An 11,635-nucleotide genomic window follows, 5' to 3' on the forward strand; every position below is an offset into this window, starting at 1 on the left:
GTAAAATCTTTGAAATTGTTGCATGTTGAGTTTATATTTTTGTTCAGTATATATCAAAAAGGCAGTAGTATTCCATGGGCCCACATATCCTGGATTATGTGGGTGGGTCCAGTTCAAGTAAAACATACTTCCAATGAAACTTTCCTTAATTATACACGTAAGGATCATTGTTGTGACCTTTGAAACAATTACATACTCAGTGCTAAAGAAAGCACGTATGTTAAAAAAAAATCGTAAATTAAAAACTTCTCATCCCCAAACATTCACTTCCGTCTTTTTCTCCTCGCCATTTTGGATTGTATTGTTGATTTGGTTGGGGTTAGTTGGGAACATTCAGGAGGGAAGGATTTATTGATGATTATCAGAGTCTATTGTAACAGTCCAATGTATTTTATCTAATACGCACTAGCGTGTATCACAAATATTTTGCCTGTTAGAAAGTAATCTAACATATTGCAGATGGCACAGAGATTCGGCTAGCTAGCTAAGCAGCAACACCGGCTTGGCGAGGACGAACAACAACTGCATCATTGAGTTGGATTCAATCGTTGGCCAGCTAGCGAGCTAACGTTACTTGTAAACTAGCATTTGGGCTCCCAGTTGTTTTGTGGTCGGGTTCGGAGACATCCCAGGTAAGATTGGTTGGAGGAAAGACCCAAAATGTGATTTATAATTAGCTAGCTAACATTAGCTAGCTGACAAACATGCATGGCTACGCTAGCTAACTGATCGGCTGGACGTTGGCTAACTACTGCATGCTAGCCAGCTCGCTTTCTACTAAGCTTAACCCCAGACGTCAGCTAGCAAGTAAGTTAAATAGTAACTAGCATCCATGATGTGTATTTTCTACTTCAGTTTACAGTCATGTATTGTGTTTAACAACGTTTTCTAAATAACCATCGTGGTTAGCAAGCTTACCAACACCAGAGATCTAACGTTAGCTGGCTTCTATGCTTGCTAAAAATGATGCGTTTTCACGGTAACAATAGCTAACGTTAGCTATATACTACCCAGGCTTTTCAGTGCACTGACATTTGGAAATAGTCGCTAGCTTTACTGTTAACAATATAGCTAGTTTAAGTACCATAAGTTCAAAAGCCTAACTTGCAGGCACAACTAAGCCAAGTTAGCTAGCTAATTTAACGTTAGCTAGATAGTCGTCTCAAAATCTTTGACTGAACGCTACCATTATTACCACGTTTAGCTTGCTGTAGTCACGACATCACAACCTAGTTAGCTAGGCCAAAATATATGTTGAAAATAAATAATGTTGTGCCAGAACTGAAGTCCCATCACTTCTGTGCCATCCATGCGGCTTTCTTGTGATTTAGCTATGATTTTCAACTGCAAATAATCATAACTAACTTCATAGCTAAGGCATCAGTGATTTTATACGAAACATGGGCATAAAAAATATTTTTGAGGATGTCCATGAAATGTAATCCATAGACATATATTTGACATGGAATCTAAAAGCTTAATTGCGAGATAATTAGTTGGTATGTTTATTACATTTTGGCCTTACCCAGGGCTCCTTTAAACCAGTTAAAGGTAACTAAATGTAATCGAAATGTCCTCTACAATATCCTCAAAAGTAATTATTTATCATGAGAGGGCCATAAACAATAACTAGTAATGCTGCATACTCAAAGGTTAAAATCTCACCTTTCTGATAAAAAATAGTTATACATTGCTGAGGTGTAGTCACCTTTGAGGACAGAAGCTCAAGTACCCAGTACAAATATGATGAAAATATGATATTTAATTCCTATTCAACAAAACTGTATGAATAAGGCTTGAAATGACTTGTATACTTTCTAAATAATGCATAAACAAAATGTGCATATTTTATAAATGTCTCTTAATCAAAATGTATACCCCCGATAGCTGTGAACGATTCAAAGAGCTTTAGCTTGTCTTCCGGAACTCGACTTTCATCTCATATTAATCTTTTCTGTCTTTGACAGTGTTTTTTTGTTTAACGTGTATGAATTATTTTAGAGTAATGGCTATAATTTGATTTCTGAATGTGCTACCACGATAAAACCACACTCTCTTGCTGCGCTACGATGTAAGGATTGCAGGTATATGCTTTGTTGGTGATGTAGGATTCAGCCAGGAGTTGAAAAGAAAATTAAATGTTAGGAGGGACACCCCAGCTTCAAGTGGTTTCAGATTTCACAGGCTGAAAAGGGGACCTTACATCAAAGAGGCTTTAAAAACTTCATAATGTTTAATCTGTAAGCAGGGCCGGCTCTAGCTTTTTGGGTGCCCTAAGTGGGCCCTTTAAATAAATTTAAAAAAGTGGCCCCCTCTTGACAGTGTAGACAGAAATGTACATTTTAACGTTAATTTCCTGCAATATCACACATTTTTCCATGGGGTGGATAATTTGTACATTTTATAACACATTTCAAGCAATTCTACTAATTTTGTTATGGGGCGGAGAGACCTTTCTGCAGTTTTAATCCTTAACAAGCTGACTACACCGCGAGCGTTGCAAAATACATTTAGAAATCTATATTATTCAATTATTTCATCCGGTTGACCGTTTTGTGTGTGGATTAATTGTCGGAGTAGAGGACCTTGTGCATTTCAGGTAAAATAACAACTCAATGTTTATATCCCAGGACAAATTAGCTAGCCACAGAAAGCTAGCTAAATAGGACAAATTAGCTAACAAGTGCGAGCTAGCTAAATTGCCATAAATGTTTAATGCTTTTCGACCTGTGCCCAAATTAATGTAATTGGTTCAGAGTTTGTTTGATATTTGAACCTGCGTGTTGTGATCGCGTTTGGTGTTGGTGGACAAAATACATTCATGCATGATGGCGCACGCGCACAACCTGTTTGGGTTCCGTGCTAGTTTAAGTAAATGATTAAATATCCCCATCAAAATCAGTCAGTTTAAGTTCGAGAGATCAGTTTTTTGAGTGGCCTGTGTCTCAGTCCGCCGCATCCGCCTATGTCTGTTTTCCACATCTGCGGTCGAAGGTAGCCAAGCTTCTTCTCACAAAAATGTCTGTAGCGTATGAACGGTTTGGCCTATACATTTTTTTTGACCACTCTATGGAAAGGGGAGACTCTGACAATCACAATGGTGTTACTTTTTGCTCTACGACCCCCCCCTCACAAGTCAAGTGTTAACGGGACTTCACATTTTGCCATGACTTATGCTATGTTAATGATATCTGAGAGTGACTATCAAAATCAATGGGTTCCCCCTGGAGGTCAGAGCCCATGGGCACGTGCTGTGCTGTAAGGGCCTGGTTGGTTTGCCCATTAATACTACTAGTATAGATAACTCGCTAGACTAACCAATCTAAAACTTGCATTGCCTACTATGTGTGCCATGTTATAATTTTTAACTAGCTGAGATCCCACTCTGCAACTTTGATATGCCTGTAGACTGGAGTCTATTATGTTCGACAATTTATAGGAAAATGTGCCGAATCAACAACAACAAAATCATATTCATAAATTAATGTAAGAAAATTGTTATAGATTGGTTAGCTGACAACGTCACAAACGATGCGCGCAATTCAATGTGGCAAAAGTCTGTGTGTTGTGATTCTGGGTGGCCAGATTGCTAGCAACAATGACAAGAAGCTGCTATGCAGGGAATCGTAGGTAGCTCATTTCAGCTATTTTTATCTTATTCTTGATACCATGTCTTGTTTTGACTGATGTCATGTCTATGCGAATATAGCTAAAATTCACTAGCTAGCTAACCATCAACTGTAACGATGTAGGCCATATAGGTTTGACATGAGTACTAATAGAATTCTCCCTGATTTATTCTTCTTGCAGACAGGAAAGATGTATCAACTCCCTGTGAACAACCTCACTAGCATACGAAGAGCAAGGAAACAGGTGAAGAAGGCACTTAGTGACATTGGACTGGAGTACTGCAAGGAGCAAGCAGAGGTGAGCTTAAATGTTTATTTTTCATAGATTTTACCTATCACTAAGGTTTTGGTTGAAGTGTGTCTGTGACTTCTGTGTGTTTCATTTATAATTTTGTAGTCACTTGTGCTCTCAACCATTGTGGTGGTAGAAATGAATAGGCATGTATTCCAATTTGACATGATCCAGCATACAGTTTTGTGATTTCTGATCAAATTGCTCTTCCCTCTCACATAGGACCTCAAAGAATTTTGCCCAGATGAGAACTATGTGAAGAATACTGTCTGCCTGGAACTTTGTTCATGGGATCCGTCATTCTCCAAAACACAGGTAAATCACTCGCACTAGTCAATTTAAAAGATTGGTTATTCAATTACCACTTATTTTGGGGCTTGTAATGATTATAGTGCTTCTTTGTTTGTCACAATCATAAATCAAACTAGTTTTGGATGAAGGAGCAATCATTAACAAAACAATTTACCATTTTTTTGGTGCAGTGTCCCATTCTTAAACTCTCCTGGGTATTTGTGTCTTACAGGAGTACCGGTCAAAGCCTTTCTGCTGCACAGAGTGCCATTTCTCTTCCAAGTACTACTCAGGCTACAAGAACCACTTTCGAAATGTCCACAGGAACAACTTTGAGAGCCGCATCCTGCTGAACTGCCCTTACTGCACTTTCACTGCGAGCAAGAAGACTATGGAAACTCATGTCAAGGTCTTCCACATATCCAGTGCGGTGCGTCAGGGTCTGGGTGCCTACCAGGGGGCTGCTATGGGCGCAAATAACAAGGTGGAGAGGGCAATGTACTATTGCAAGAAGTGTACCTACCGGGACCCTCTGTACAATGTTGTGCGAAGGCACATCTACAGGGAGCACTTCCAGCATGTGGTCTCACCCTATGTTGCCATGGTCTCAGAAACATCAGTCAAAAATGGAGCCAATGCTGTCAATGGTAACAACATCCTCTGTAAGCGTTGTCAGTTCTCCACCCGTAGCTATGAGGCGTTAGTGCAGCATGTCATTGAATATCATGAGCGCATTGGCTCTCAGGTGACAACCATGATTGGACATGCTAATGTTGTGGTGTCTAGACCCCAAAGCTATGGTATGACCCAGAAGGGTTCTGTGGTGACTGGGGGTCGTACTCTGACGTCTGAACAGGTTAGCCATATGGTGGGGGCCCATCAAAAGCAGGGGCCTTCTGGACTGAAGAATATGACCAGTCAGTCCTCTATTGCTGGCCAGCGTTTGACCATTCCTGGCCATAGTGGGTTGGGAGAAGGCAGAGCCTCCTTATCCAATAACTTAACGTCACCCTCAGGAAAGCAGGTTTCTGGTGCTAACGCTAGTCTTACATCCCAAACACAGAAATGGAAGATATGCACGGTCTGCAATGAGCTCTTCCCTGAAAACCTGTACAGTGCTCATTTTGAGAAGGCACACAAGGCTAAGAAGGTATGGGCAATTGCAAAGTTCATCATGAAGATCCACAACTTCACCAGTAAGTGTTTGCTTTGCAACCGTTATCTGCCAAGTGACACGTTGCTTAACCACATGCTGATCCATGGGCTCACCTGCCCACAGTGTCATGCCAGCTTCAATAATGTGGAGAAAATGCTGGATCATGTGGGTCAGGCTCACCCAGATGACTTTGTTGGTCCTCCAGCTGCCTCCCCGCTAACCTTTGACCTCACAATTGGGCAGGCTAAGAACAAGATCATACAGCTTATTGTTATAACCTATAACATGAAGGAACCTGTAGCTGCCCAGGAGCAGTCTATGGCTTCCCATGCTCAAAACAGCTTCCTTGCTCCAGTGAAGAGTCTGCCTTCAAAGATGCCAGAAAAAAAGAATGACATGCTTGCCAGAAGTCAAGCCACTGTATTAGGCAGCAATGAGGTTGGCAAGACCCTATGCCCACTGTGTTTCACCATCCTCAAGGGTCCCATCTCTGATGCATTGGCACAGCATCTGAGGGAACGACACCAAGTGCTTCAGACGATGCACCCTGTGGAGAAGAAGTTGACGTACAAGTGCATCCACTGTTTGGGTGTCTACACCAGCAACATGGTGGCCTCCACGATCACTCTGCATCTTGTGCAGTGCCGAGCTGTGGGCAGGGCCCAGAAGGGTCCGGGACCAAAGTCTGCCTTAACACTCAACTCTTCTGGTGCAGGGTTCTTAAAGCGTCAGCTACCCACCCAAACCATGTCTGACTCCAAGAGGATGAAGATTAACAATGATGTTGGATATTACCCAATGGACAAGCCAGGGGAGGCTGTGGATCTAGTGTTGGACCCCAGAAGCTATGAGCACAAGACCTATGAGGCACGAAAAGCCTTCCTCTCAGCCTATTTCAATCGTCGTCCCTATCTAACCTCACAGGAAGAAGAGAAGCTGTCTGCAAGCCTGTGGCTCTGGAAGTCTGACATTGCCAGTCACTTCGCTCACCGAAGGAGGTCATGTGAGAGGGACTGTGAGACCAGGAAATTGAAAGTGCTACTTGGCTTTGACATGCAGGCACTCAAGGGACTGAAGCATGACATGGACTTTGAGGAGAAAACCAAGCTCCCTGTCACCTCAGTGGAGAAAGCCTTTAAGTCTAGGCCGACACTTAACACAGACCAAAGCAAACGATGCGAGACAATTAACTGTACCCTCAAGCTAAGTACTTACACAGAAGTGACAGAACCCATATCAATTGACTCGTCTGATAGTGAGTCAGAACAAGAGGACTGTTCTGTTAAGAATGGGGAAGTTGACACACACAAATCTGTGGATGTCACATCTTAAGAGAAATCAAACCTGCCAGAAGAGAGAACTCCAAGCATTGATGGGCCTTCAAGAGAGAAGGTGCCTTGGTTTGATAACATGAGACATCAAAATGAGAAGTCTAAAAGACCTGCAGTACACAAAGTATAACGGGGGTTTGGTGCAGGTAATCATTGCACACTACAATTATTCAGTTATAGGAAAGTATGAGAGACTGACAGGACAAATGAAGACTTCATAAAGTCAGTGGGATGTGCAGTTTAAGTAAAGAACAATGACTTATGAATTAGGAACTACACAAGTATAGAAACAAACTTAACTTCTGGCTCCAGATAAACGTTTGCTGAAGTGAGCTAAACAATGGTGCAAAATAAAATGTATGGCGTCTGTAACTAATATTGGCTGTAACATTGTACATATTTAGTAGGCCTACATTAGATTATGCATACATTCAGACTAATGTCACAGTCTTAAGTGTAATAAAAAAAACGTTCACTCTTCATATAGGCATATGGGTTGTCCACCCATATGATGTATTATTGTCATTTACATTTTAGAGATAGCAGGGTAATATGTATGCCTATGTTCACTTTTGTTTAATAAAGCTGTTTGCAATTAACCTTCTCATTTGACCAACACTAGTATCATGTCATTGTGCCCTTCTGTTATGCAAATATATTCCATTGCACAATTCATTTATTAAAGTAAAAATGTTTGTTACATTTTCATTAAATGTTTGGAGTAATATACCCTCAATGAAAGGGTAAGTAAATGATTTATAAAGATAAATATTTGTACAGAATCTGAGGGAATACATTGATATAAATATATATTTTTTTTTACATTGATATAAATATCAGAACACAGAATATCTGCACTGTGTCATTTTGAACACAGGTCTCAACTTCCGCTGTGCCTCGTCTGATTGGTTGTTAATTTTGTGAAAAGGCGGAACATCCGATCTACTTGAGAGAACTGGCCAATGGCCAACGTGCATTAATGGCCTTTTCGCTGCTGCAAATATGTCGATATTCTATATGCCTTTATGCACAAAAACGAATCCACCTTTGAAAAAATCGATACCTCTCCCTTGAAAGGTGCTTCAGTCTTAGTTGCAATTGTAAGTATGACAGACCATGGTATTTTTAATGATTGGGTTATAAAATATTACTATGGAGATCGGAAGCTTGTACAGTGTGTAGCTAAGCAATATATGAAGCTGTCATTTCTAGCTTGCTAGCAACGATGCTAATTTATACGTATAACTTAGCTACATATATTCACTTATTTTATGCATACCGTATTGAGAAATTATTGCTTGGTTGTCACTTTTACTCCAGGTGATATTAACTTGATCTCAATACGTTTGTTTTTGAGCTGTGAAATCCATTTATATGGCTATTGCGCAGCAGGAAAGCAAACACAATTTGATAATTTGTTACTAGTAGCTAGGTTATGCAACTTGTCAAACGTGCCATAATGTAAACAATAGCTATATTAACCGTTTCATTTTATCTAGCGAAGAAAGCGTATTGTTTGGTGGAAATTAAACGCTTTAGATCTGTTGCGGTCAGTGCCGTTTTAAAATGAGTATGGCCTTATTACTATTACAGCATATTGGACGACTTCCATTCGTATTCCATTCACCCTGCTCAATGTAACATCGATAGGTTCCGGCTACTACATGATACTCGAATTTTCCATATACCCATCATGAGGTTGCTACAACCTAGCCTATGAATGAAAGTTTACAACGTAGGTTGAGAGAAATGTGAGTAATCAAGGTGACAGTGACACGTTCAATACGGTCTTGCACACGTGCCCGCATCAGGCTGATCTAAGGTGTAATCATTAGTCCAGTTGCAATCGAGAGTTTATATTTGACAAATGCAGTGATGTTTATTCCCGTTTTGTTCCGTTTAAGAAACATTTTTCAACAGATTCGGCTAAATTAATACACCTCTGACCAAACACAGTTCACTTTAAAAGCAGCCACATCCTCCTCTCACATTTTCTCTTCATGTGTGGACTTCAGTGCACAATCAGCTGCCTGTGACCAGGTGAAAATACTTTTCCAAGCCAAGCCTTCATATCATAACTGCTAACCGCTACACACAGCCTACATTGTTGTCACCATATTAGCCAATGTCATAGTCAACATAGCTAATGGAACTAACTTGTTAGTAAACCCGCTACAATCATGCAGTACAGTGAGTGTACAGTCAGGAAGCAGTTTAGCTAGCAGTTACACCAGTGGGCCCCGGTAGCAATAAATAAACAAAACCAAACGTTTACCTTGACTTAGAAGAGTTCCAGTGTTGGATAGACACAGCGAGCTAACATAGTTTAGACTACCCAAACAGAGGGATGCTTACTAGCTGCATTTGCTAGCTAAGTAAGTGAAAGTGAAAAAAATACAACAAAATGTATAGCTCCCTCTCTCTCTTGCTTCTCATTCAGTTGGGAAGAAATGAATTAGTTCACTTTTAAACTATTGTTTTTCTCACAACATTTCATGCACTGCAATGCTAGCTAGCTGTAGCTTATGCTTTCAGTATTAGATTAATTATCTTATTCTTTGATTGGTTGGAACATGTCAGGTCATGCTGCAAGAGCTCTGATAGGTTGGAGGACATCCTCCGGAAGGTCTCATAATTACTGTGTACGTCTATGGAAGGGGGTGAGAACCATGAGCCTCCTGGGGTTTGTATTGAAGTCAGTGTAGCCAGAGGATGATGGAAACTAGCTGCCCTCTGTGTACATTGTGGTGCTACCCTACAGAATGCTTTTCAGGCTATTGTAGTCCTTCATTGCAAAACAGTGTTTTATTCAATTATTTGGTGACATGTAAATATATTTAGTGTAGTTTTATCAAAAAATTTAGATTTTTAAATTTTTTTAACACTGATGAGGCTGGTCCTCGCCTTCTTCATGTAAGGAGCCTCCACTGCATTTAGTTAACAAAAACAGCTAGCTTGCTACGTGACATCAATGGTATTAATTGAGTAATTAGTTTCATATGTGTCAGCAGCTTATTTGGAGATGCATGTTGTTTTTTCTACCTTACCCAACAGACCTGGATTTAGCAAGACTTTCTATATTGGTTTATGTAAGGACTAGTAGATCATAACATTGATTTACATTATTTCTAGGTGATTGTGATGCTGCTGGGGCAGAGAGTTTCATTCTTAATGACAATGACCAATGGAATCCACAGTGTTTTCATGTGTTCTGCATCTGAGAATTTGTGTGTGGTTTTTTTCTTCTTCCAGGGTGTGATTACTTGTTGCAGCCCAGAGGAAACTGCCAGAGCGCAAGCCTTCATTCCAGACATCCCAGTTACAGTGTTAGGTATGGCAGGAGAGCCCTGCGATTCCAAATAGTGTAGAGTCAATGGATAAAGAGGGTGCATAGAAGGTGGAAAATATGTCTTACAGTAACAGGGAACTGGTGGTGTTTTTTATAAGCTATAAACTGTCCCAGAGAAATTATCCATGTTGTCAGTTGGTGCTGGAGGGTGCAAGTGGACGGACTGAGGGGGATGAAGCCATTGCAAATGGGTCTTTGGGGAATAACAGGAATGGCAGAAGCAATTTGGGTATGCCTTCCTCTGCACAAGGGGGAATTGAGGCGGTGAAAGCAGCACTACGGGACTCAGTGGATGAGTTTGAGCTGCGTTACACCCGCGCCTTCAGTGACCTCTGCTCCCAGCTCCACATCACCCCTGCCACAGCCTACCACAGCTTTGAGAGTGTGATGGACGAAGTGTTCAGGGACGGGGTCAACTGGGGTCGCGTGGTGGGCCTGTTTGCTTTTGGCGGGGCCCTGTGCGTTGAGTGTGTTGAGAAGGATATGAGCCACCTGGTGACGCGCATCGCAGACTGGATGGCCACCTACCTGGACAACCATATTCAGCCCTGGATCCAGAGCCAAGGAGGATGGGTAGGTTTGAGCTGATATTATACACCCACACATTCTATATCCTTGTTATGGAATTTTGTAATACATTCTCATTGTCAACACTATGGTGTGTGTGTGCCTCGTTTGCTGCACCCACTCTCTGTGAAATTGAGGATACCATGATCGACTACCCTAAAAGGAGAAGCTACAGAGGGGTATTGGGGTACACTGATGAGTAACACATAGTTAACTGTATTTATCTTCCTCTCTCTGTTCCCTGAAAGGACCGTTTTGCGGAGATCTTCGGCAGAGATGCAGCTGCAGACGTCCGACGGTCCCAGGAGAGCTTAAAAAAATGGCTGCTAGTTGGGGTGATGCTGCTTTCAGGAGTACTGGTCGGCACTCTCATCATGAAGAAATGCCAGTGAGTGGTGGAATAGGAGCGACATCTACTTTACCCCCAGCACATATAAACGCAAAATCAATGAAAATAGAACTGAATAGTTTGTTTACATAAGCCCAGTCTGCTTGTGCACTGACAGAAACCTGATTAGTAGCCCTGGATATTGCTGTTTTTGGGCAATCAATATGTAGCTTGGTGAGCTGTTTTACTACTCACGTCTCCTCTCCTGCGCCCTTCTTTTTACATTTTAAAAGTGATACATATAATAACATTTTATGATATTTTTCATATTGTTGGTTTTATTTTATTTTCTTTACGTTGGTAAAGGGTGTTGCGTTCAAGACTAGAGATGCTTTAAATGGACCTGATAAGCTAAGAGTGAATGGGAAAAATACAGCTTGTGTGATAGATTGTTTTTGTGTTTTTAGGTTTGTGTGTTACCCTGTATACCCTAGGACCAACTGCATACATTCTTTCCAAAATGACACTTGACATAACATTGAAGATTCTAAAATATTGTTTTTATTTAGTGTGCTCCAAGAAGTTAAACCAAACCTGTTTTCATTTGACATTTTCTTTAAGTGTTCCGTTCCTTCCTTGCTGTGCTGAAGTTTCAGGCATGCACTAAATAATAAAACATATTCATGTTTTAA

The 11,635-nt window shown here is 40.9% G+C and overlaps 2 protein-coding genes across 2 annotated transcripts; both read left to right on the forward strand.

Moving 5' to 3' along the window:
- The first annotated feature begins 281 nt into the window (after nucleotides 1–281).
- LOC135542139 (activity-dependent neuroprotective protein a-like) lies at nucleotides 282–7,306 on the forward strand. Its single transcript, XM_064968839.1, has 4 exons — nucleotides 282–632; nucleotides 3,811–3,927; nucleotides 4,144–4,236; nucleotides 4,445–7,306. Exons 2-4 carry the CDS (start codon nucleotides 3,820–3,822, stop codon nucleotides 6,698–6,700), a joined length of 2,457 nt encoding a protein of 818 aa, XP_064824911.1. The 5' UTR covers nucleotides 282–632; nucleotides 3,811–3,819; the 3' UTR covers nucleotides 6,701–7,306.
- Nucleotides 7,307–7,660: 354 nt separating this feature from the next.
- On the forward strand, nucleotides 7,661–11,635 carry LOC135542140 (bcl-2-like protein 1). The gene is made up of 3 exons (XM_064968840.1): nucleotides 7,661–7,799; nucleotides 9,952–10,621; nucleotides 10,864–11,635. The coding sequence occupies exons 2-3, from the start codon at nucleotides 10,106–10,108 to the stop codon at nucleotides 11,005–11,007; spliced, it is 660 nt and encodes a 219-aa protein (XP_064824912.1). The 5' UTR covers nucleotides 7,661–7,799; nucleotides 9,952–10,105; the 3' UTR covers nucleotides 11,008–11,635.

The sequence above is a fragment of the Oncorhynchus masou genome, chromosome 6 (genome assembly GCF_036934945.1).
Source record: "Oncorhynchus masou masou isolate Uvic2021 chromosome 6, UVic_Omas_1.1, whole genome shotgun sequence".
Classification (NCBI taxonomy): Eukaryota; Metazoa; Chordata; class Actinopteri; order Salmoniformes; family Salmonidae; genus Oncorhynchus; species Oncorhynchus masou.